A 26,924-nucleotide genomic window follows, 5' to 3' on the forward strand; every position below is an offset into this window, starting at 1 on the left:
TCCCACCCTAAGGAAAAAAGCAGTGCTGTTCACCTTACCTATGCCCCTCCTGCTTGTATAATCCTCCATAAAGCCACCCTTCAAACTCCTATGTTCCAGTGAAAGAAGTCCTAACCTCGACAGTCTCCAGCACTGATAATATCATTGTAAATCTTTTCTGCAGCCTCTCCGTTTTAATAATATCCTTTCAAAGCAGGGTGACCAGAACTGTACACAATACTGTTCCACATTATGTCTTTAGGGGCGGCACGGTGAATCAGTGGTTAGCACTGCTGCCTCACAGCACTCGGGACGCGGGTTCAATTCCTGCCTCGGGCAACTGTCTGTGTGGAGTTTACACATTCTCCCTGTGTCTGTTTGAGTTTCCTCAGGGTGATCCGGTTTTCTCCCACAGTCCAAAGATGTGCAGGTTAGGTGAATTGGCCTTGCTAAATTGCACGTAGTGTTAGGTGCATTAGTCAAGGGTAAATGTAGGAGAATGGGTCTGGGTGGCTTGCTCTTTGGAGGGTCAGTGTGGATTTGTTGGGCCAAAGGGCCTGTTTCCTACACTATAGGGAATCTAATCTAATCTAAACTTGTCCTTTTAACCTTGTTATTCATCTTAGCTTTATTTTGCATTATTGCACCATTTGTTTTTCACCCTTTTTTCTGTCTTTACTTTTGCTTTCTTTTCTTTCATTTCTATCCATCTTTCCTCTTTTTCTGTTTCCCTTATCAGATTGTCAATCTCCCACCATTATAATTTTAATCCTCCCTGACAACAGTAGCAAACAGCCCATGAAAGATGCATGACTGTTTTAATAGCTCTTGGAATAAACAATTTCATAATTAATTTTCTAGGAGATTGTTGCCAGTTGTTCTGTTTGAACAGTTACAAATGGCTAATATCCATAAGAGTGGATTAGGAAGCTTTGTGGCTCTGATTTAACTGATAGACTTATAGTAAATGGATGGATGAGTGAGTGAGTTTTCATGAAAAAGTGTACAGAAGTTGAGTAATGTCATTGATTAAACCAGTTTGATGTTAAGAAATTTAGAAGATGAACACTTGGATATATATATTTTTTGATCAACTTGTTCAAACATGCAATAATACACATTTGGAACAGGTAGGATTTGAAGCTGGGTCAGTGTGGAGATATTACCACTGTAATGGCCAGAAGGAAGACCTAGATAACCAGAAATTCAATACATACTTTTAACCAATCTGCTCAGACATGTTTTGAAACATGTCTTGGGAGGTTGAGACTTAACATTGTGTCCATAATAATAAACATCCCAAGGTACTTTATAGGAATGTTACAAACCAAAATTTGATACTGAACCATGTAAGGTGATATTAGGGCAGATGACCAAAAGCTTGGCCAAAGATTTATGTCTTAAAGACCATCTTAAAGGAAGAAAGAGAGGTTTAGAGAAGGAATTCCAGAGCCTAAATCTTGGCAACTGAACGTACTGCTACCAATGGTAGAGCAGTTAAAATTGGCAATGCTCAAGAGGCCAGGCTTAAAAATGTGATCTCTCTGATTATTTTGGGGTAGGGTGAGGAGGAAGTTGCAACTGAGGATGAGAATTTCTAAATGTAAAATTTGTTGAACTTGGAAGCACTATTGGTCAGCAAGCATCAAAATGATGGGTGAATGGGACTTACTTTATTTTGCACTAAGAGCAGCAGCTTTGTAGGAGTTCAAGAATAGTATGTTCAAGTCAGTCAGAAGTCAATTATTGAGATAGCAATAGCATGGATGAGGGTTACAGCAATCAATGAGCTGAGGTAAGGGTGAAGTTATGGGAGTAGAAATAGGTGATATTCATAATGATGCAGATCAGTAGTCAGAAGCTCATATCAGTGTCATATCACTTCAGTTTGCAAACAGTCTCAGACAATTACTTGGAAGAAGAGTGGCAACAGACATTGAAGCAGGAACTAAGGACAATGGGAAGGATTTCATGGTCGGTTGGGTTTTATGCCCCACCACGAAAAAAAACTCACTGATTACTGGCAGGCTGCTGCACAACCATTTGGGCATTAATCATTTTGGGGTGAGACTTCCATCCTCTCCTGGTTTACTAGCAGCTCCTGGTCCCAGAAATACCTTTGGGAGCCAGAAGACATTTTGGTGTAGCCTTTTCACCTGCAGGACACTGTAAAATACTGTCTCATGTCTTTGTTTTTTTCTCATATTTGATTGGATGAAATTTTGGTGAGTCAATACTGGAAATCAGTTAAGCAGGCTGATAATTTAAAGACAGTGGAGAAGTTCAAGAGAGTTGGTGGGCAGAATAAACGATAGACTATTTAATTATAGGCAAAACTTGTCAAATTCATTACTTTGATGTGCAATTAGTGGGCATTTAGCAAAGTGTAAGTTATTCAGACAGAGCCTGGAAATGAAAGATAATGACAGCATATAAACAACATTTTTAAGTTTAAACACTGACAACACTCTGGGCTTTAAAGGATGTACTTTGGGAAATCACAGCTCATTTAGTCATAATCTGTCAAAACACATTTAACTTAAGAATTATCCCTTGAGTCTGGAAGTTTGCCTTATTTAAGAGAAAAACAGGAAATTATGGGCTGGATTTTCACTGAAGGCTTAACACCTAACTAAGCAACTGGAACGAAGTTGAAATGAATCAAGGCTGACCATTTAACAGATCACTTTCACATTCTGCTGCTCCTGTGCCCCCTCTCAATCAGACCTGACTCCATCCTGCATGTGCCCCAGGTGTGAAGATTATACTGTCACGCCTTGATTGGGAAAAGTGCACTACTGACGATTATGCTTATGGTCTACATCACAGAATGTAAAACATCCCCAATTATATCACCAAGATGACCTGACTGACTGACTGTTATTTAGGACAAAAGTAATTCACACCAGGTATCCTCATTGACAGAAATATTTTTTGTAACGTGCTTAACTTTAACAAATGACAGTGAAAAGAAATAATTACTCATGCATTATTATGTGACAAACTACATAACTCTGAAAACAGCAAATGCACACAGTCATTCACAACGAAGATAGACAAAAGACAGATGGGTTGACACAGATAATGTTTTGTTACATCTCGTTGGGGTAGCGAACTATAAATCATGCCCCTGCTACTCCCAATGTTGTAACAAAAGTGAAAGATTTTATAAAAGTCTGTCTTTTTAGACCCAGACTTAAAGAAAGCATGAACCAAGTTCCTGTACTTAAGAATTACTATTTATTACAAATAAACAGATTTTAGCTACAGTTAAACAGTTGCAAACTGTCAGCATATAATGTTATGAGTTAAAACTCTAATCCCTTTATAAAACTCACCCAACACTCTCATACAGTCAGGTACAAATAGACAAAAAAATGCATTGTGGATGAAGTAAAAACTGGAAGTCAGTTCAATGTTTCTTGTATACTGATTTCACTGAGGTGCTCCTTTTGGCTTGCTGGGATTTGCTGCTCATTGATCTCTCTTCAGATACTTTCACTTGCTTACAGGAGGCACAGAGTGACTGGTTCACAATTCATAAAGTCTCTTACTTATTAGTTAAAAAGAACAGGTTGCATCCATTGGTGGGAAAATAACCTGGCTTTCTTCAGGCTTTAGGTCTTTTTTGCTGCAGAGAAAAAGATCCCACCTTTTTGCCTGGAGTTTTGATAGTTTCTGGGTATCTTGCTCACACCCACAAGTTGCTCAGCTATCCGAGAGCCATTCATATAGTTATTGGTAGGCAGAGAAAGCCTTTGTCGTTGATAACAGGTCAGAGCTCCACAGACCAATCAACTACTTTAGGCTGGTCGAATCTCACTTTGTCGATGCTCTCTCATGCAAGTTCGTTTGTTACTAAACTTCCACACTACTTGAACAAACAGGAGTGTAAACAACATTTTCAATAAGTGCTGTGAAATTGCTTTTAAAAGTTGCAGTAATTTCTTCCACAATCCTTAGTTTTTAAAACATTCCTTCTCCTATTTCAGTCCACAATCAAAAATACAGAAGATAAATATCTTTACAATGAGTAGAAAAAGATCATAAAGACAGGGAAGGAAATTGTGAGGATCACTAATCCAGATTACGAGGGTGGGTTAAATGATCTCTCACAGGTTCTTTTGATTCAGTGGATCTACATCTTGTTGGAATTCTTTCTTTTTTTTTGTCTTCATCACCCCTCTCTCCAAGTAGGCGAAAATAATTTTTTTTTGTTCAGTTTCTGGATGTCTCTGGCTACCTTGCAATTGCAGCTTTGTAACAAACCCCATCTCAACCAATCTGAAGGCTATCATTAGATATTCGTTCCTTAATTAAATGATTCTTGGTGCCATTCTGCCTTAAAGCACCTCAAAGCCACTGCTTTGAAAAGCAACATTGCCATGCACAGCTAGAAGTCTACAACCCTTGATTTTTCTAAATTGCAAAACTTTCCTGGTACTTGAATTAAATAACAGTTCAATTCCCATTCCAGTGTATAACTCTAAAAGAAAAAAAAGTGAGGTCCCTTACAGTGCCATTTGAGGCACTTTTTCTTAATGCAGGTATACTAAGCTGTAAACTTTTCTCACTTTAATACCTGAACTGGGAGCAAAAATCTGACCCCATGTACCTGTCAATCTGGTATCTGTTGTGGGAAAGAAAGTTAATCCTAGTATCTTTTTACAATGATGGAAAAAGAGGAACAATAATAGTCCAAAGGGATTTAGGGATCCTGCAAATAATTTACTAAACTATAGCGCTCCTGTACAAAATAATCAAAATGGCTAATCGAGTGCTTAGCTTTATATCTAGATGGTCAAAATTTAAAGGGAAGACATTTTGATATAGCTCTGCAAGTTCCATATTGACTTCCTCTCATCTGAAGTACTGCGGTATCTCACAAAACTTTTCACGGCTATAGTTTCCAGGCATCATTCAAACTATGACCTAACTTATGTTTTGTTTAAATATATCATTAATTCTTTAATTGTGTCCTCAATTGACTCTTTTGTAAAAAACACATTTTTAAGATAATTTTAATCTTTAGGTCTTTCTGTTCATCAGTGCTCTTCGTTAGTTTTCCATTGAGTGTATAAGTGTAGTAATGAACCTGTTCGGACAAGAAACAGAATTTAATATATTTATATGTTGCATTGATTGGAAGGAGAATGGAGGAAGTATACCATGCTTAGTTTAGGGTTCATTTTTGCTCTTGATATAAACAAATGTTTTGAACTTGGATATAATGAGCACAATCTTTAAAATTGCTGATGACCCAACATAGAGGGTTTGCTAAATAACGAGGTAGATTGTAAAAGACGAAAGGAAGGCATAGATAGTCTTAAGTAGACACCACTGGATAATTTGAGACAAGCTAACGTCATGAAAACAGTACTGAGCAGTGGAAAAGAATCAGCATAAATCAAATGGATCAACATTCTTATATTGTGAACTTCTGTAGTTCTGCAATATTGTATTTATTTTGCTCATTTCTGTATAATCTGGTAAATATGTCCTTGTGGTGGTTTCTCTGTCAGAAAACAAGCATTTCATACAGAAGCATTAATCTCGGCTTGGATGGTTAAAATAACCTGACTAAATCCAGCATTGCATTGTCTTTACCAGATCGATCATGGCAGATGTTGAAAGAGATAACAGAGTAACTTCACTCTGCATGCGAGCTGGCATCAGACATTCACTTATTACTATATTAGACCAACTGCAAAGATGTCAGAAGTCACTCAATGAATTTCTGGAGGTAAGAGAGAGCCCAAAAAGAATAAATAAAATGTTGATCAGCTTGTATTAACATAAAGAATCAAAACAATGATTTAAAATCTTAATATTTCAAATATTTACAGCAACATTTGTTTTGGCTAGCCTAGTGTTTGACCTGCAGATACTTAATACCACGTTTTAGGCTTTTCACCCTGTGGGCTGCCACCCTATTGGGGTTCTGTGACAGTACTTTAGATTTGCTTTTTTTTGAAGTAACAATGGTTCCTGTGGACTCAAACTGAAGGCCAAAATCAGGTTCTTACCAGTGAGGTATTTTTAAAATGTTCTTCTTTTATTCTAATAATGGATATAGCCTAACAGATTTTGAGATAAAAGATCATACTGTGGATGCTGGAAATCCAAAATAACAATAGAAAGGGCGGCACGGTGGCTCAGTGGTTAGCATTGCTGCCTCACAGCGCTAGGGACTCGGGTTCATTTCCCACCTTGGGCGACTGTCTGTGTGGAATTTGTACATTCTCCCCTTGTCTGCGTGGGTTTCCTCTGGGTGCTCCGGTTTCTTCCCACAATCCAAAAAATGTGCATGTCAGGTGAATTGGCCATGTTAAATTGCCACGTCAGGGGTAAATATTGGGTAGGGGAATGGATCTGGGTGGGTTACTCTTCAGAGGGTTGGTATGGACTTGTTGGGCTGAAAGGCCTGTTTCCACACTGTCAGGAATCTAAATTAATCTAAAAAAAAATGCTGAAGAAACTCAGCAGGTATCTGTGGAGAGAGAAACAGTTAATGTGTTGAGTCCAAATACTATTCTTTTGAATCAAATGAGAGTGTTTAGTCTTGGGCACTTAACTCAATTTTTCTCACCACAGGTGCTGCCAAACAGATCAATATTTTGAGATCTGAATGCTCTCGCAAATAAAATGCCTGTGAGAAGGCAATCTCTGCAGCTAAATGCTTCCCTTGGTATTTAATATCAGTTATCGAAACTCCACCCCCCTAACCAATTCCCCCCCAACTCCCAACTGACTCATTCTATCTCCCTTCCCACTCTCAACTTGGGTAGTCTGGTGTAATCGCAATTTTCAAGCTACAAAATGAATTCAAAATGAGAATAATTTTAGAAAGCATTGCCTTAGCAGCTCCAAACTAAGAAACTAAATAAGTAATACTAAGTTAGTAAAAATTCACCTGTCAAATTTTGGTTTGCCTTTTTTAATAATATTTATTAACTGCAGTGCAGAATTAAGTAATATTTGTTATAAAGTAGGTAGGAACCTGATCTTGTCTGTTTTCAGCCAGGTCGATTAAGCTAGTTGTACTACATTGAATTATGCCTTTCTCTCTCATTGTGGCTATGCTATTGTACTGTTAAAGATTTTGCTAATGAACTGAATTTCCCAGGGCTTTTGTTGATAATTCTCTCAAATGCTTCATTATTCCTGTTACCTGTTATAGAATTTTTCTTAAAAATATGGAAAAGTTACCTATATAAAGATTCATTTTTAGAAGATTATATAAAGCTATTTGAAAGCTATTCTGTGCAACATAAATCTAATTCTATCAAGTGTCACTCAATGGATGTAGGAATATGTATTCACATGTAGCAGCATGCATAAATAGGAAAATGGGTGTCTTTTTGGGAAGTAATTACTGTACCATTCTCTGACTGATAAATGAATTTTGATATCTTCAAAATTCTCCATCTAGGAAAAACGGTCAGCATTCCCACGGTTTTATTTCATTGGCGATGATGATTTACTGGAAATCTTAGGGCAGTCTACAAATCCTTCTATTATTCAATCTCATCTCCGAAAGCTTTTTGCTGGTATGGCTTACTTTCTAATTGTGTTATCTTGCTATCTAATCATATCTCTCAGCTGGCTTGTGATCTTGTTTTGATCATCATTAAATCAGTAACGTGAAAAGGTTTCATTGTTGAAGAATATGAAAACTGACTGAAAGGTTTCTGAAAATGAAGTGCTATTAAATTCAGTTGTGCTTTCCACTAAAAACAGAATTACACTATTGTTTAACATCTGCATTGATATATGTAATTGCAGTCACCGGATGAATAAATGAAAATCCACAAAAGGTTGTATTCTCTGGTGTGCTAATGTTTAACAAAGTTTATCATCAGTACCTGCTCTTTGAGTAACAAGCAGAACATGATTTTGTTTTCTCATCATGGTTATCAATTTTATTTAACAAGAAGCTGTTTGCAATTATTACATTCAGGGAAAGAATATTGAGCTATCTAATACAATTGAGTTCAAAAATACATGTTTATAAAAAATACATTTTGAAGGAAACAAAACAGTCAATCCAAATTCATGTCCAGTTTTCCCTGCAACTCCATTTTTGAATTTTCCCAATTTATCAGTGAAACAATGTAATCAAAGCTACAAATGATCTTTTCTGTGCTTGTGACATTATGCACAAACTTCCCTCGTCATCCTTCTTCTAATGCGATCTTTACTGATTGACTTGTAGTCAGACTATTTACAGCCTTTCTTCTTGCTCCTGCACCATTATGTCTCAAATTCCATTCAGGATTTTTCATTAGCCCCCTTTCCTTGTCCACACAGAGCCCTTTGTGACAACATTCCAAGGACATGGTCAGATTATACATGTACAGGGACAACACTCATCACCACTTTTCCACCAGGTTGGAACCTCATCACTGCCCATTTACTAAATATCTAATATTGTATATCAATACAATTAGATTAGATTCCCTACAGTGTAGAAACAGGTCCTTCGGCCCAACAAGTCCGCACCAACCCTCCGAAGAGCAGCCAACCCAGACCCATTCCCCTTCTTTTACCCCTGACTAATCCACCTAACACCATGGGCAATTTAGCATGGCTAATTCACCTAACCTGCATATCTTTGGACTGTGGGAGGAAACCAGAGCGCCGGAGGAAACCCATGCAGACATTCTCCCATGCAGGGAGAACGTGCAAACTTCACACAGACAGTTGCCCGAGGCGGGAATTGAACCCAGGTCCTGGTGTTGTGAGGCAGCAGTGCTAACCACTGAGCCACTGTGCCAATACTAACATATCTGAGTCTGGTTGGAACGAATGGTATGTTTCCATGCTTTATGACTGAGGTGGATTTTGAGGGAGTGAAACCTCTTCCTGTTCAGGAGTGAATGATCCATGAGGTTCTGAGTGCCATAAATGAACAGTCAATGCCCATTTTTCCCAAGGGAACCCAGCGATGGTTGCAAATCTGATGATTTGGGCTTCTTAGCTTTCTGAACTGGTGAACTGGATGATTTATGTGATTTTCTATAAACAGCATCAGTGAGCTCACAAATGTGCTTGGCAGGTACCATGCATGTCCTTAGATTAGGTTTGAAAAGAGCTTTTGGCTAGGTATTTCTATTTGAATGTGTCCTTCAATGCCACAGGCAAAACCACTAACTCCCAACACACCCAGTTGCAGATCTGCCTGGGGGTGGCAGTTGTAAGTGTTGGCTTTCCTCAAGTAAAGACATCTCTGGCACTACCTTTCACTGATCAGGTAGCTGCAAGGCCTGGGTTTACCCGCTTTTGATACTCTGTTTGCATTGCACAACCTCAATCACAAGTGCATTATGTCACTGGTTTGTAGGCTTTGTTAATTCTTCCTTCTTTTCTTCCTCCTTCTTGGCCTCCTCCAATTGCTGGATTATGTTTGTCCAAAATCTGGCATAGAAAAGCTGATCTGTGAATAATGTGAGGAATGAGATGTTTTCCTTTTGAGATCTTGACATGGTCAAATTATCCTTTGGACCTTTATTAGGTTGCTCATTTCTTTGGTGACAGTCTATGATATAGCCACTTCAACATGGTGAAGTGAATCCTTCATGATCCTTGACTAGTTTTTCTTTTCCTCATTCTGCCACATACAAGATCTTTGCAAATTATGTACATTGTTTTCTATTAATGTAGTAATTAACTCAATCTGACTCTTGACTCCCTTCATTATTGAAACCTTGGACTCTACAGGCTGCAAAATTTTTCACCCCCATGTCCTTAACTTTCAAATACATAGGCCTATGGATACCTCTGCATGGCTAAACGTGGAAAACCTTCCCCACCAACATAATTATTGCTATGAGGGTTGGGTGCTCTTCTTCTCAGGGTTACTTTTGAATTCTCGTTTCCTCCCTCCATTCCGCAGTATCCTGCCAGTAGCCTCTACAACTACACTTCAGGTTCCATTTCCTACTATTCCATTTTACTTTCCTCTGAAGCTTTTATATTCAGTCTCCTTTCGAATTGAGTCCCCTTTTGAATTAAGTTCCTCTGCCTGTGATTTACTGGTGTCAGCTAGTATGACTGCCTCATTTTGAATGTTGACCTACTGAGGCTTATGTTAACTTACACTGTAACCATTTATGAAAAGAGATGGCTTGATAAAGAAAGAGCCAAGACATTGAGGATAATTGTACTCACTGGAGCTGAGAGGAAGATGTTGACCCTGCCATGTCTGTGCCTCTTACCTGTAGTCTGGTGTGCAAACACAAAGTTTTCCCATAATAAAACTCTACCCAGTTGAGGTAACTGCAGCCAGCTGGGATGTTCATAGTCATTGTGGCTTGCTAATGAATGCAAAGGGAATGTTAAGGTTGGGAAAGTTGTCCTCCTTGAAATTCTTGAGTTTTTAATGCTAAGATTTCAATCCAACATTGGGAAGCTAAATGTCTGTTTCCCACCCAATTAAATTCACCTCCCCCCCCCCCCACCCCCGCCGAAGCTTTGGTTGGACCTTGAAGATTCTGTTTAGTATGTGTGTAGCCATGGGATAAACTTTGGTTATCCTGTACTTGCATACTGCAGAATGCATACATCTGTGACTATATTTATTCAAAATACAGATTTCGAGATTGTTGCACCAATGCAATTTTGACAAGTTCAGTTTTGAATTAAATTGTTTTCTAAATGTGATAATTTTTTACATGTTTAACATTTGCGGTATTGTTGATTTATGTTTGTTTCCAGGTATTAACAGTGTGGATTTTGATGACGATTTCAAGCACATTATTGCAATGAAGTCTTTGGATGGTGAAGTTGTGCCTTTAAAAAGCAAAATTCGTGTTATAGATGATGTTGAGGTAATGCTATTTGACTACCAGTATATGAAAAATAATGCACAATCTAATTAATCTTGAGATTTGTGAATCTAACCAGCATTCTATTCTTTTTATCAGGTATGGCTGAACAACTTGGCTGAAGTAATGAAAGAAACTTTGAAGCACTTGTTAGTTGAGTGCATTGCAGCTTGGAAACAATCACAAGGTGCAATTGATCCATTACGTTTTCCATCACAGGTATTGGACATGTTTACTCCTTAATGTCCTGGTCTGCCTGTGTCTTGAAACATTTGTATAATAATGGTGTTGCAGTTTGATGACAGATATAAAAATGGTGATGGTTTCAACAATTTCAGAAAAATATATTATTTTGTAATAATTTAAATAAATGAAACTTATGTTGAAAATTTGTAATATAAATTAATTATAGTTTTCCCCATACTTTAATAAATAATTTCTCAATAAACATAGTAATATCCATTACTAGTCTTTTGGTAAGACCATCAGTGTACATAATTGACAGTAAGCCTACTGTGAACTGGCTGCAGCACAGCTAATACTAATACAAAATATTAAATGTAAAACTGATTTTTGGACACCACATCAGCTATGAGCAACTGGTGTTTTTCTGCCATGATTTGATGTACAATAAGTGGACAGATTAGATTATAGCGTCATCATTATAGCGACATGGTTTGAACTTTCTGCTCAAACACAATTTAACGTGGTCACTGTGATAAACGTTTTCATGAACTAAATGAGTCTCCCATGAACTGTGTACTGAGAATGAGGTAATTATTGTTTATTATACAGTTAAATAACCAGAAACTACATGATGTGTCCACAACACCTTCTTAAAAGGAAGTGAGTAGTAGCATAATATTAGGCTAAAATTAACAGATGTATTCAGAAGATAGTTACAAAGAAGCAGAAAAGTACAAGGTTTTGATGGCACAAATCATAGAAGAGAATTAAGATTTGGTTTATAATATATCAAAATAACAGTAACTTGGAATGTTGGTCTTTATTTCAAAGCAAATGGAATACAAAAGTAGGGAGGTTTTGTTAAAACTAGACAAAGTACTAGTCAGACCAGAGTTGGAACAGAGTGAACAGTTTGGGCCCTTTATCTGCAGAGAGAGATACAAGCATTGAAGGTAGTTCAGAGAAGGTTCACTCGGCTGAGAGCTTGTCATTTGAGGAGATGTTAACCTGGTACGCCCTGTACTCATTGGAATGTAGAAGAATGAGAAGTGACCTCATTGAAACAAACTCACTGCTCTGGGGGACTTGACATGATAGGTGAGGAGAGATTGCTTTTCCTTGTTGGAGAGTCTAAGACCAGAGGGCGTAATTGCAGAATAAGAAATCAAATATTTAACACAAAGTTGAGGGTGAATTTATTTTCTCAAAGAGTAATGAATTGTGGAATACTTTACAACAGAGGGCTGTCAAGACTTGTCTTTAAGTATAATCAGGGCTGAGACAGATTTTTTAATCAGTAAAGGAATCAAGATTTATGGCAAAAAAGCAAGAAATGTCGTTGAGGATTAACAGATCAACCATGTTCTCATTAAATGGTGTAATAGACCTGCGGTGAATGGCCTGCATCTGCTGCTGTATCTTGTGGTCTTATGATCTTTAATTGTATTTAACACGCATTTGGACAATCTATAAGATGTTTTCACAAAAAGCAATCTTTCATAATCCAGCCAGCAAATGGATGAGCTGATTATTTCTGTTAACCCTACAACTTTTAAATGCTAGATTAAATTCTGGAGCTAGACTCATGATATGGAGTTAAAGGCATTGCAAAGAATAGCTGTTTTTGTTTAAATGTATGCATTTTTAAAATATACAATGTATAAAATAAATAGGATCCGAAAGGTCTCTGAGTAAAGGCATGTTAGCCAATTTCTCAGTCATATAGTTGGATCCTTTTGCATTGAGTCACAGTTATTAATTTACATCTCTTGCAAGCTTTGTATATCTCGTAGTATTTTGTCAAAAGCAACTAAAGGAGCACCAAAGATTAAATCTTTGCTTCTAGGCTGACCAGCAGATTCATTCCAGAGTCATATCAGTATCAAAATGTTAACTCAGTTTCTCCTCTACGCACATGCAGACTGAGCTGTTGAGTTTCTCCAGCATTTTCTGTGTTTGTTTCAGGTATCCAACATCCAACATTTTGCTTTTGTCAATACATTTTTGTTCTTGCAAATAACTGGGTTTTAAATTTTATCTTTGTAAAGAAAGACTGCTTTCAGCAAGTCAAGATAGTCCGAAAACATATTTAACTTGCACATTTCAAACAATGCGACTTAGAAAATAAATATGAGAATTCATCTAGAATTAGCCCTTTATGAGGAATTAATTCCAATTAATTATGCTTACAAATTTGTTTCCATTTTGCAGCCAAAGTTATATTTTATAATTAGAAATATATGATATCTGATGTTTTGGAGTTTACTTATTTTTCTAACTTTTCTGTATTTATGACTATTTCATTACTTCTCTGTTCTCAGATTTTATGTTTGGCCGAACAAATTCAATTTACTGAAGAAGTTGAAAATGCTATAAAGAACCATAGCTTGCAGCAGCTAGATGTAGAGCTGATGGCAAAATTGGAAAACTACACAAGTATAGACTCTCATAGTGAGGAAACAGGAAATGCTGGTAAGAATCTACAGAATGTGTGGACATACTTGTATGGGCATTTATTAGTGACCATCTTTTTGAGGGGTTAAAAGAATCAAATTTTAATAATCAGTTTTTCAATTAATTACATTATCAGTCAGTCTACTTTACTGTAAAACTGATTAAAGATCATAATGTTTTGTTTTATGTAATATTTGGACTTTAATTGTTTGAATTTAGTTCTTCTTATACAATTAATGTTTACCTATATATTGTTGTGGTTTTATGGTCCAATTTGTTTAATTTAAAGTTACGTTAACAATGGCTGGGTGCACTGGATACAATGGAAGTAATGGGCCCCGATCATTTTCTGGTTGTACTGCTGAATACCTGTGCATGAAAGTGATTGATGCTGAGAGCCCTGTTATTTCAGTGAATCTAGTACTGTACTGACATCTATGTGTCGAGGTGCAATCAGTCTACTAAAACAAACATAACTGAAACCTGGCAAGTACATCCTATGAGCGACACCCCAGTCTCCAATGATAGAAGGTGTCATTGGCAGTACCTATGAACCAATAATTTGCGAACCAATGCTTATGTGAACTTTGCCAGAATTATTTGGTGGGAGACTTCATCCACGATCTTGATTTAAGTAAAAAAATTCTGGGGGGAAAAGAAAAGTCAGCAAATCAGGGAGTATTTGGGGAGTGAAGGAGAATGGTAAAATCAATAGATTGCCCAACATAGGAGCCAATGTAAGTTATCAAGCACAGCAGGGATATGTGAACTAGACCTGAGTTAGGATATGGGCAGCAGAGCTTTGGCTGATGTTAAATTAGGTAAGATTGAAGGGTGTATTAGTGAAGTCCGGGTAGTAACAAATGTATGGACAAAGCATTCAACAGCAGGTAGGGTGAGGCAGAAGTGGAATTAGGTGATATTCCAGAGCTGGACATGGACAGTAGCTTAGAAGTATGGTTAGGAGTGCGTGTCTGGGTCAAAGATGATACTCAGGCTGTGACTGAACTGGATTTGCCTTAGTTAGTTGCCAGAAAAAGGGAAAAGAGTCAGTAGCTGAGACAGGGTTTGTGGTGGGGAGTTGAAGGCAATGGCTTTGTTTTTTCTTATTTAGCTGGAGGGAATATCTGCTTGGACTGGATGGCAGACAAACATGTTACTAACTAGAGACAATGAAAGTGTTGAAAGAGGTCTAAATGAAGTAGAATTGAGAGTCATCAACATACTTGTGTGCCTGATGATGAAATAGGAATCATCATAAAATCCCTACAGTGTGGAAACAGGTATTTGGCCCGATGAATCCACACCAACCCTCCGAAGAGCATCCACCCAGACACCCTATCCCTGCATTTCCCATGGCTAATTCACCTAGCTTGCACATCCCTGGACACTGACAGAAAACTGGAACACTCAGAGGAAACCCCCACAGACACTTGGAAAACGTGTAAATTCCATACAGTTACTCGAGGATGGAACTGAACTGGTATCCCTGAGTTTGCGAAGCAGCAGTGCTAACTACTGAGCCACCCTGCCACACTAGAGGATACATTGAATATATTCTTTGGGATTCCAGAAATTAGGGCGGCAGATGTTCATCTACAGTGTTTGTAGCCCACATGATAGCTCAGATTCTGATATGTTGTCACCCTCATGGCAGCTCATAGCCAGTCACTGAAACCTAAGATCATTTACATCTTTGATGTACAATTTTACAAGCCACAATTGAAGAATTTTTTTTTGGGGTGGGGGAGTGTCCAGAAGAATATAAAACAGCTCAATTTCTCATTCTCATTCTGCACCTTATTTTCTACCTGTTTCAATTTGGCATCAGTCTTAAAATTGATAATCAACCTCCTGACTGAGATGAATATTTTGCAAAGCTCATATGAGCTACAGATTAGTTAACTGTTATATTCAAATTAACAAGGACAGATTATGTTTGGGCTGGTTTAACCTAATATTCTCATTAAGAACAGAACTGTGGAAATTTTCAATGCAAAAGGAGGTTATTTGGCCCATTATTTCTGTGCTGCTAGCTCCATGCTTGAGCAATTCAAAATGAGTCCAGTCCTTGTTATTTAGCCAATCTACATCTTCATTTCTTAAGAGAATGTTTGTATCTGAGTCTCTGAGGCTCTATTTTGTATGTTTGTGTGTTCTCAGAAACTACTGTTCTGGAGTTGAAGCTCAAAGCCCTAATTCTTGACATCATTCACAACATTGAAGTAGTTAAGCAGTTGAATCAAGCACAGGTTTGCAACACTTCAGAATGGGCTTGGAAGAAACAGCTTCGGTTCTACATGAAACCAGACAATAACTGTTATATTCAGATGGTGGATGCCGAGTTCCAGTATACCTATGAATACCAGGTGCTGCTTTATCAGGCTCTAATTAATGATGTTCATGATCCATCCATTTAAGATTCTCTCTTTAAGGTTTTGAAAATAGACATTTTGGCCTGTATTTTTATCCTTGAAGCAGGTAAGATTTCCAGATTTCTGGTTTTGGAGAGATACTTGAGTGCTGTTAACGAATTCTTTAAAAGTCTGACCTGACTCCATGAAAACTTCAGACTACACTGCAGCCTCCTGGACACTCGTGCTGGCCTATTACCCACCCTTGACCTCGTCATTTCCAACTGCCGCCGGGACATTAACTGCCTCAACCTGTCTACCTCCCTCCCCCACTCCAACCTCTCACCCTCCCAACGCGCAGCCCTCCAATCCCTCTGCTCCAATCCCGACCTCACCATCAAGCCAGCAGATAAAGGGGGTGCAGTGGTAGTCTGGCGCATTGACCTCTACACAGTTGAAGCCAGACGCCAACTCGAGGACACCTCTTCCTATCGCCCCCTTGACCGTGACCTCACCTCCCATCACCAAACCATCATATCCCAGACCATACAGATCCTCATCACCTCAGGAGATCTCCCACCCACAGCTTCCAATGTCATAGTCCGGGAACCCAGCACTGCCCGGTTCTACCTCCTTCCCAAGATCCACAAGCCTGACCACCCTGGCCGACCCATTGTCTCAGCATGCTCCTGCCCCACTGAACTCATTTCTACCTACCTCAACACTGTCCTATCCCCCTAGTCCAGGAACTCCCCACATACATTCGAGACACCACCCACGCCCTCCACCTCCTCCAAGACTTCTGTTTCCTCGGCCCCCAACGCCTCATCTTCACCATGGATATCCAGTCCCTCTACACTTCCATCTGCTATGAACAGGGCCCCCAAGCCCTCTGTTTCTTCCTCTCCTGATGTCCCCAACAGTACCCTTCCACCGACATGCTCATTCTTTTGGCCAAACTGGTCCTCACCCTTAACAGTTTCTCCTTCGAATCCTCCCACTTCCTCCAGACCAAAGGGGTAGCCATGGGCATCCGTACGGGCCCCAGCTATGCCTGTCTCTTTGTTGGCTATGTAGAATAGTTGATCTTCCGTAATTACACCGACATCACTCCCCACTTCTTCCTCCGCTACACTGATGACTGCATTGGCGCCACTTTGTGCTCTCCCATGAGGAAGTTGAGCAATTCATCAACTTCACCAATACATTCCACCCTGACCTGAAATTTACCTGGACCATCTCTGACACCTCCCTCCCCTTCCTGGACCTCTCCATCTCCATTAATGACGACCGACTTGACACCGACATTTTTTACAAACCCACCGACTCCCACAGCTACCTGGATTACACCTCTTCCCACCCTCCCTCCTGCAAAAATGGCATCCCGTATTCCCAATTCCTCCGCATCCGCTGTATCTGCTCCCAGGAGGACCATTTCCACCACAGAACACACCAGTGGCCTCCTTCTTTAGAGACCACAATTTCGCTTCCCACGTGGTTAAAGATGCCCTCCAACACATCTCGTCCACATCCCGCACCTCCGCCCTCAGCCCCCACCCCTCCAACCCTAACAAGGACAGAACCCCCCTGGTGCTTACCTTCCACCCTACCAACCTTCGCATAAACCAAATCATCCGCCGTCATTTCTGCCACCTCCAAACGGACCCCACCACCAGGGATATATTTCCCTCCCCATCCCTTTCCGCCTTCCGCAAAGACCGTTCCTTCCGTGACTACCTGGTCAGGTCCACGCGCCTCCAACAAGCCACCCTCCCAAGCTGGCACCTTCCCCTGCCACCGCAGGAATTGCAAAACCTGCGCCCACACCTCCTCCCTCACCTCCATCCAAGGCCCCAAAGGAGCCTTCCACATCCATCAAAGTTTTACCTGCACATCTACCAATATCATTTATTGTATCCGTTGCTCCCGATGCGGTCTCCTCTACATTGGGGAGATTGGGCGCCTCCTAGCAGACCGCTTTAGGGAACATCTCTGGGACACCCGCACCAATCAACCACACAGCCCTGTGGCCCAACATTTCAACTCTCCCTCCCACTCTGTCGAGGACATGGAGGTCCTGGGCCTCCTTCACCGCCGCTCCCTTACTACCCGATGCCTGGAAGAAGAATGCCTCATCTTCTGCCTCGGAATACTTCAACCCCAGGGCATCAATGTGGACTTCAACAGTTTCTTCATTTCCCCTTCCCCCACCTCACCCCAGCTTAAAACTTCCAGCTCAGCACTGACCCCATGACTTGTCTTGTCTGCCTATTTTCCTTTCCACCTATCCACTCTACCCTCCTCCTACCTTCATCCCTTCCCCCACTCACCAATTGTACTCTATGCTACTTTCTCCCCACCCCAACCCTCCTCTCATTATATTCTCTTCGTGCTACTACATCCATTATCAGTTAGAGTTTTGCTTTCTACCATGGCTCACTTCCATTTATAATCTATATCTGTATTTCAGGACATCACCTTTTGGTTACATCATTTACTGGCTCTTGTACAATACTCTGATCTTGTGTGGATGTGTGTGTAAATGCAATTTACAAGTGATGATAGATGATGTAAATGGATCAATCTAATAAAATGCTTCTTGTTGTTACCTGGACCGTCTCAGACTCCTCCCTCCCCTTCCTAGACCTTTCCATTTCTATCTCGAGCGACCAAATCAACACGGACATTACTATAAACCGACCGACCCCCACAGCTACCTCGACTACACCTCCTCCCACCCTGCCCCCTGTAAAAACGCCATCCCATACTCCCAATTCCTTCGTCTCTGCACACCTGCTCCCAGGAGGACCAGTTTCAATACCCTACAACCCAGATGGCCTCCTTCTTCAAAGACCACAATTTCCCCCCAGACGTGATCGACGACGCCCTCCACTGCATCTCCTCCACTTCCCGCTCCTCCGCCCTTGAGCCCCGTCCCTCCAATCGCCACCAGGACAGAACCCCACTGGTCCTCACCTACCACCCCACCAACCTCCATATACATCGTATCGTCTGTCATCATTTCTGCCACCTCCAAACGGACCCCACCACCAGAGATATATTTCCCTGCCCTCCCCTACCAACGTTCCGAAAAGACCACTCCCTCCGTGACTCCCTCGTCAGGTCCGCACCCCCATCAACCCAACCTCCACTCCCGGCACCTTCCCCTGCAACTGAAAGAAATGCAAAACTTGCGCCCACACCTCCCCCCTTACTTCCCTCCAAGGCCCCAAGAGATCCTTCCATATCCGCCACAAGTTCACCTGCACCTCCACACACATCATTTACTGCATCTGCTGCACCCGATGTGGCCTCTTCTATATTGGGGAGACAGGCCACCTACTTGCGGAACGTTTCAGAGAACACCTCTGGGATACCCGGACCAACCAACCCAACCACCCCGTGGCTCAACACTTCAACTCCCCCTCCCACTCCACCAAGGACATGCAAGTCCTTGGACTCCTCTACCGCCAGACCATAACAACACGACGGCTGGAGGAAGAGCGCCTCATCTTCCACCTAGGAACCCTCCACCACAAGGGATGAACTCAGATTTCTCCAGTTTTCTCATTTCCCCTCCCCCTACCTTGTCTCAGTCAAATCCTTCGAACTCAGCACCGCCTTCCTTACCTGCAATCTTCTTCCTGACCTCTCTGCCCCCACCCCCACTCCAGCCTATCACCCTCACCTTGACCTCCTTCCACCTATCGCATTTTCAATGCCCCTCTCCCAAGTCCCTCCTCCCTACCTTTTATCTTAGCCTGTTTGGCATATTCTCCTCATTCCTGAAGAAGGGCTCATGCCCGAAACGTCGATTCTCCTGCTCTTTGGATGCTGCCTGACCTGCTGCGCTTTTCCAGCAACACATTTTCAGCTTTTTGTTGTTACCCCATTTTGTAAAATGATTAACAGATTATTAGGAAATTCGGTTTAGATATAGAGTTAAAGAAAAATAAGTGGCTATAATTGAATTCTTTTCCCGTAAAACTCCTCTTAAAATACAGTATTATGTATGAAAATTATGAATAAGAAAATACAGTAAGCCCACAAGTATCTGCACTATTCTTCCAACTTATACTAGTGGACAACATACGTGATAAAAGTTGTGGCTACTTTCTGAATGAATCTTTAAGGATAGATGGTTTTTTAAAACTACTGCCTGTTCAGGGAATGAAGTTTAGAATCATGGGATAGAATCATAGAATCCCTACAGTACAGATAAAGGATAAGTTTCAATTGAATTTCTTGATGACTGGCTTATATTGCTCGACTCTATTTATGCTTTTTGCCCAAGAGAGGAAAGAAACATTCTATTTGTATCCACTCTTGTCTCATAAGTGCAAAGACTTCAATTAGTTAGCCTGTTGCTTTATTTTTCCAAAGAGACTAAACCTGACAATCCTCATGTGTTCACCCGCATAATATGTATGTGTCATTCTCGTAAATCTTCTCTGATCCTCTTCAGTTTTTCAGTATCCTTCTTATCATATGGCAACCAGAAGTGTGCACAGTACAAGTAAGGTTTGATACAGTTTAGCATAAGCTTTTTATTTTTCAGTTCTATCTCTTGAACCATAAACCTTGCTTCTTGATTTTCCTGTTCTATGACCTTGCTAACCTGTGTGTAATTTTTAATAAAAGCAAAGTACTGCAGATGCTGGGAATCTGAAGTAAAATAAAAACAAAGTGCTGGGGCAACTCAGCAGGTCTGGCAGCATGTGAGGGGAGAAAAACAGAGTTAAAATTTTGTTAATACTTTGAGTCTAATATGACTCTTTGGATTGCTGAAGATGAGTTATATTGGACTTGAAATGTTAACTCTGTTTCTCTCTGCACAGATGCTGCTAGCACTGCTGGGTTTCTCCAGCACTTTCTGTTGCAATGTTTAATGATTGGCGTCTTGTTACCTGTGATTACTTCATTCCTTTACCCCAATTAGGCTTGCAACTTCTAAGTAGTAAGTTCTTTAATCTTTCTTAGAATGTAGCAATCCTAGCATTTGCTGCACATCCCTAACAGTCCTTGAACTGGCTGATAGTTAAGAGGAAACCACATTGCTATAAGCCAGACTGGGTAAGATACAAATTTCCTTTTAAAATACTCTTTAGTGTCAAATTCTTTAAGTACTCAAATTCAACAGCACCTAGTGAGTTTTGAGAAGATTTATAGCTCAGCCCTCTGTCTTCATTGAACTGGAGTTAGTGCCACATACTTAGTAAGTTGCATTTAATTCTTTCAAAAATCTTCATTCAGCAACATCTCAGTCTCCAATAATACTCCTTTGTGTTCTATTTTAGTGGACCTTTTAGAATCCCTTTAGAATGAAAAATCTTAATTTCTGCTTAGTATATTTGAGATGAAAGGGTAGGTTATGTTATGCTCGCTGATGTGCGCAGTCTCTTACCCCCCCCCCCCCCCCCCAATCAGCAGATACTATCATAATGTCAATATGACTGTATTGTGAATCTTTAGCCTAGATTAATGCTCTGGGGACAAAGTATAGATAATTTCTAATCAACCTACATCCACAGCAGGTAGGACTTGATCTGAAGCCATGTGATCCAAACATAGAGACGCTACCACTGTATCACAACAGCCCTTTGACAGCTGGTGGAACTTAAATTTAATTAATAAAAATTCAGTTGTTTAAAGCCTAGAGTTGAGTTAGGGTAGGATTTTTAGTTTTAGCTTTCAGCAGTTGCTGTTGGTGCATTGAAAAGATGGAAGCTATTTTTTCCCTCTCTCGGTTACAGCTAAAAGCTGCAGGTACTCTGCCTGCTACTGGTATTGTATGTGAGACAATCTGTTTTCTGAAGTTGCCTTTTAGCAAGGTTGTGTTTGTGGGATGTCACTGTATTGGAACAGTTAATTAGTCATAGTTACTGTATGTATTATTCTGTTAAGTTTTCCAATAGAGTTATTTCAATTCCTTCTTTCTTTTGTTGTATTTTGACTATAGATTAGATTAGACTTACAGTGTGGAAACAGGCCCTTCGGCCCAACAAGTCCACACCGACCCGCCGAAGCGCAACCCACCCATACCCCTACATTTACCCCTTACCTAACACTATGGGCAATTTAGCATGGCCAATTCACCTGACCCGCACATCTTTGTGACTGTGGGAGGAAACCGGAGCACCCGGAGGAAACCCACGCAGACACGGGGAGAACGTGCAAACTCCACACAGTCAGTCGCCTGAGTCGGGAATTGAACCCGGGTCTACAGGCGCTGTGAGGCAGCAGTGCTAACCACTGTGCCACCGTGCCGTGGATGAATAAAGTGTGCTTTTCTTTAAATCCAGTCAGTTGACTAATCGAAATGCATCTGGAACACAGCACCTTGCATTTCTCTTTAAAATAACAAAATGTCCATAATTTGCTCTCGTCCATAATACTGTACCTACCATATATCTCATCCATCTACCAATTCAACCACCCATTCACAAATTTGGAAAGACTGGACATTTAAACATTGCATTCAACAGCTACTGCTGTAAAATTGGGATGTGTCCAACATTCCCCCAACATTTCTCCACTGATGGAGTTCCAAGGTGCCCTCCACATTTTTTAAAAAGAGATGGGCTTGGAAAGTTTAAGCATTAATATGGAGCACTATCCAATTGGGGAAAGTTTCAAGTGGCAATCCAATGATGTGCAAAAACACATTACCTATGGAAAAAGACAAATCCTGTATAAATAAACTGTGTGATTAAACTTTTTATAATGAATCTATTAACAATATGGCTTTATTAATTCTGTAACAGGGTAATGCTCCAAAGCTGGTTCACACTCCTCTTACAGACAAGTGCTACCTGACTCTTACTCAGGCCATGAAAATGGGGCTTGGAGGAAACCCATATGGACCAGCTGGCACTGGCAAGACAGAGTCTGTGAAAGCTTTAGGTGGCCTGTTTGGCCGACAGGTCCTTGTTTTTAATTGCGATGAGGTAATTATTTAGAACCTCCTTACAATTTTTGTTCATTTTTTATAATGTGTTAGAGACAAGTGCAGTACGGACAGCAGGTAAACAATTTGAAGTACCACGACAGTATATGGGTGGCCAGGGGACTACAGCAGCAATCTTCTTGACAATAGACAATTATTTGGGCATTCTGGGACCCATATTTGTTTTTAAAGTCATTGGCTGAGCAGCATACAAAGCTAACCTGATTAGAGTTCCAACAACACTCCAAACTTGACAGTGCCACTGAGAGAATTGAATACTGCTGTAGGTGCAATATGAGGGAGGTAACTGATTTGCTCCTCTGCAAAGCTGGCCTCTACAGTTGGAGAGGTAACTTCTTCAGCAGTGATGTAAGGGCCTGGGCAACTTTGCAACTGGTGGCTCCCTTACTGTATATCTGCACCCACAAGAAGCCACTTTTAAGTACCTGGCAGCCTCCCTAAATATGGGAAGCAGTCATGCTGTGGGTGAAACACTAGCAACTTGGAAAATGGCCTTAACTCTTGAGCCTTATAGTTAACTGAATTGGGTATCCGCTTTTGATTGATGGGCAGTCAAGCAGTTCCCCTTTCTTCTGCTGATAAAAATACCTGATGGAACAAATATGTTGAGACCTCGTGGTGTGGCTGCCTTCACTCTGGATAGCAACTCCTGTGGGAAACTGAAAATATGAAAAAGTTTCTTTCCACTGTCAAGACTTGGATTAATTTTAGTGAAGCTGTTTCTTGCAGGCCTGTTTTTATTTGCACTATTAGAGTCATAAAACCATAGAGATGTATAGCTCAGAAACAGATCCTTTGGTCCAACTCATCTAACTGACCGGATATCTTAAATTAATCTAGTCCCATTTACCAGCATTTGGCCCATATCACTCTAAACCTTTACAATTCAGATACCCATCCATGCACCTTTCAAATCTTGTAGTTGTATCAGCCACCACCATCTCCTCTGGCCCCTCATTCCATATATGCATCACACTGTGCATGAAAAAGTTGCCCCTTAGGCCCCTTTTAAATATTTCTCCTCTTACTTAAACCTATACCCTCTAGTTTTGGACTCCCCTACCCTGGGAAAAAGACCATGGCTATTCACCCTATACGTGCCCTCATGATTTTATAAACTTGTATAAGGTCAGCCTCCGATGCTCCAGGGAACATAGCACCAGCCTATTTAGCCTCTCCTATAGCTCAAACCCTTCAACCCTTCTTTCCTGAACCCTTTTAAGTTTCACAGCATCTTTCTTCTAACAGGGCGACTAGAATTGAACACAATACTCCAAAAGTGGCCTAATCAATGATGTACAGCTGTAACATGACATCCCAATGCACTGACCAAATTAGTTAGAATATGGTAGGGATCACTATCGCATGTTTTCAGTAGATCAAATAAACATGTTTCCTAGACTTCTTCAAGAGCATAAGTGCCCTTCTGGAAAATACTTTGAGGGTCTTTGTGATTTTTATGGCTAACAACCACCACTTGTGCTTTGGGAAAATAGTCTGATGAAAATTTTCAAATTCACTCCAACTGATTGCTAAACATTATACTCAAAAATATTCCTGATATCAGCACTACCTGGTGCAAATGAGTGGGCAGAAATGTAGCAATGGGTTTTTATTTGGATCACATACTGGTTAGGAGAATAACTAGTAAGATACATCAGCAGATATCCATGGAAAATAAGCTTTGATTGTTGTTGAATATACCTACACCCTTTTACTTCATGATAATCTGGCTTCCAGCTGCTTCAGAGTTCAGATTGTCAAAGAGGCTATTATGTTAAACTTTCAGAAGTAGTCTTTGGTAGGTGTTAGCATAACTCCACTCCCAGAATGTACAGCAATGAAACTCAATATCTAACATAACAGTGCATCTCATTTATATTTCTATTAAATTTGTTTTTAATGGCTAAAATTGAATGCTTTAATAATGTGAATTTCAAAAGAAATTAAATTTGATTTTTTTTTTCTTTCTAAGGGCATAGATGTAAAGTCCATGGGCCGTATTTTTATTGGTTTGGTGAAATGTGGTGCATGGGGTTGCTTTGATGAGTTTAATCGTTTAGAGGAAGCTGTGCTCTCTGCTGTTTCTATGCAAATTCAAGCTATCCAGGATGCTTTGAAAGATCACAGGCGTTTTTGTGAGCTGCTAGGAAAACAGGTACACTGTTTTTAAATAATTTTTTTAATTCATAGAACGGCTAATATAGGCATGATGCTGTCAAAAATTTATCATTAACGGGCCAATGTTTTGCAGATGGGTTTTATAATGCTATTGGCAGGAGCTTAAATTAATTTGGCAGGGGGAGAGGTCACAGTGTCAGTACAATAAGGACAAAGCATATTGTGGATAAGGAACCTAGCCAGAGGGAGTTTAGCTGTGTTGAGTTTCATGGAAATCAGGTGAGGCTAGATAGCTTTTACTTTAATCCAAGAAGTATTATAGATAAAATCGATGAAATACGAGTGTGGCTTGACAAATAGAATTGTGACCCTAATGGAACATTGAATGTGTAGTGTGGGAAATTATGAAAGCAATTAGGAGAAAAAAAAACAGTGGGTATGTTGTATATTCTATGTTCTAAAATGATGGAGGATCCTGAGATATTCAGTAAGTATATTGAGGGAAGACGATAACTAGGGAACAAAAAGAGCCCATTAGAGACCAATAGGGCAAATTGTGCAAAGAGCTTGAGGACATTTATAGCATGTTAAATGAGTACTTCACATTTATCATTCCATCTGTGGACAGAGAAACAGAATTTATGACTCAAATTTGTCTGTTCTTTGGAATTGAAAGGTTTTGGAAAATAATGTTTTTTTGTTTCTTTCATTGGATGTCTATGCTGTCTCCCCAGTGCTCCTCACCTACTTCTGTCAAAAGTATAAAAAGAAGATAGGTTGATACAAACATACAAATTAGGACCACTAAGTCCTTCAAGCTTGCTTTCCCATTAAACAAGATCAGAATTCACCTGATTCCTCCATATTCTCCACTATCCCGATAGCGTTTGATACTCTTGCTTATTGAGAATCCATCTACATTGGACTTAAAAGTATGCAAACACTGTCCTTCCACTGCCTTTTGAAGAACAGAGTTCCAAAGACACTCAACCTTCAGTCAGGAAACAAACATCTCCTGATCTCTTTTCCTAAGTGGGTGACATCTTATTTAGAAACAGTGATCCTTAGTTCTAGACTCTAATGAGAAACATCCTTTTGCTATTAACCCTGTCAAGACAATTCAGAATTCTTTTGTATTTTGACCAAGCCACCATTATTTTCTAAGTATCCAGTTGATACAAGTGTAACCTGTTTATCCTTTCTTTCTAAGACATTCCACTCATTTCCAGGTATTAGTCTATTAAATCTACTCTGAATTGCTTGCAGTACTTTTACATCTTCCTTTAACTAATAAGACTAATACAGTAAACAGTACTACAGATATGGTCTCACAAATTCCCTGGTCTAAGTGAAACATAATGAACCTCCTTTTGTCTTCATTCACCTCACAATAAATAATAACATTCTATTAGCTTTCCTCATTAGTAGCTGTATCTGTACACTAAGCTTCTGTAAATCATGCTCTAGGACACCTTTGTGTATGAAGACTGCAATTTCTAACCATTTAGGTAATATTCTTTTCTTTATTCTTCTGGTCACAATGGGCAGTTTTTGTATTTTCCCAGATTATACTCCTCTTGCTAGATCTTTCTCCACTTGCTTAACCTATGTATATCCCTATTCCTTATGTCTTCTTTGCAATGTTTTTTTTTGTTCTTTCTTTTTCACTCGCAAATTTGGCAACCACATACATTTCCTTCCTTCATCCATGTCATTAGTATAAATTGTAAGAAGTTGATGTCCCAGCACTGATGTCCTTTTACACCAAAATATCACCTTAAATAATACAAACTAAGTTTTGGAAACCACTGTCATAGTTTAAGACTTGAAATTATTTTGGTAAATGTGCTCCATACCTCCTTTCAATATATCATTCCCGAGTTTCAATACACGAAACTGAGTGCAGAACTCTGAATTGCTAGGCCTTCATTTTCTTCCTCCTCATGTCATCAGATTACCTCCACTTTCATGTGCTTTCATTTTTCCTAATAATCTCTTGTGCTGCTATCATTGGAGCACTAATAGAAAGGGCTGCAG

At 39.9% G+C, this 26,924-nt stretch overlaps 1 protein-coding gene across 1 annotated transcript in view; it reads left to right on the plus strand.

The window, feature by feature from the left end:
- dync2h1 (dynein cytoplasmic 2 heavy chain 1) overlaps window positions 1–26,924 on the plus strand; it is a 561,613-nt gene that overhangs the window by 98,765 nt on the left and 435,924 nt on the right. Inside the window, exons 28-35 of the mRNA XM_060826048.1 lie at window positions 5,590–5,722; window positions 7,412–7,529; window positions 10,696–10,808; window positions 10,905–11,024; window positions 13,313–13,463; window positions 15,609–15,814; window positions 22,564–22,746; window positions 24,742–24,924. Of these exons, the coding sequence (XP_060682031.1) occupies window positions 5,590–5,722; window positions 7,412–7,529; window positions 10,696–10,808; window positions 10,905–11,024; window positions 13,313–13,463; window positions 15,609–15,814; window positions 22,564–22,746; window positions 24,742–24,924 (1,207 nt within the window). The remainder of the gene's footprint in view (window positions 1–5,589; window positions 5,723–7,411; window positions 7,530–10,695; window positions 10,809–10,904; window positions 11,025–13,312; window positions 13,464–15,608; window positions 15,815–22,563; window positions 22,747–24,741; window positions 24,925–26,924) is intronic.

This window comes from Hemiscyllium ocellatum, chromosome 6, assembly GCF_020745735.1.
Source record: "Hemiscyllium ocellatum isolate sHemOce1 chromosome 6, sHemOce1.pat.X.cur, whole genome shotgun sequence".
Classification (NCBI taxonomy): Eukaryota; Metazoa; Chordata; class Chondrichthyes; order Orectolobiformes; family Hemiscylliidae; genus Hemiscyllium; species Hemiscyllium ocellatum.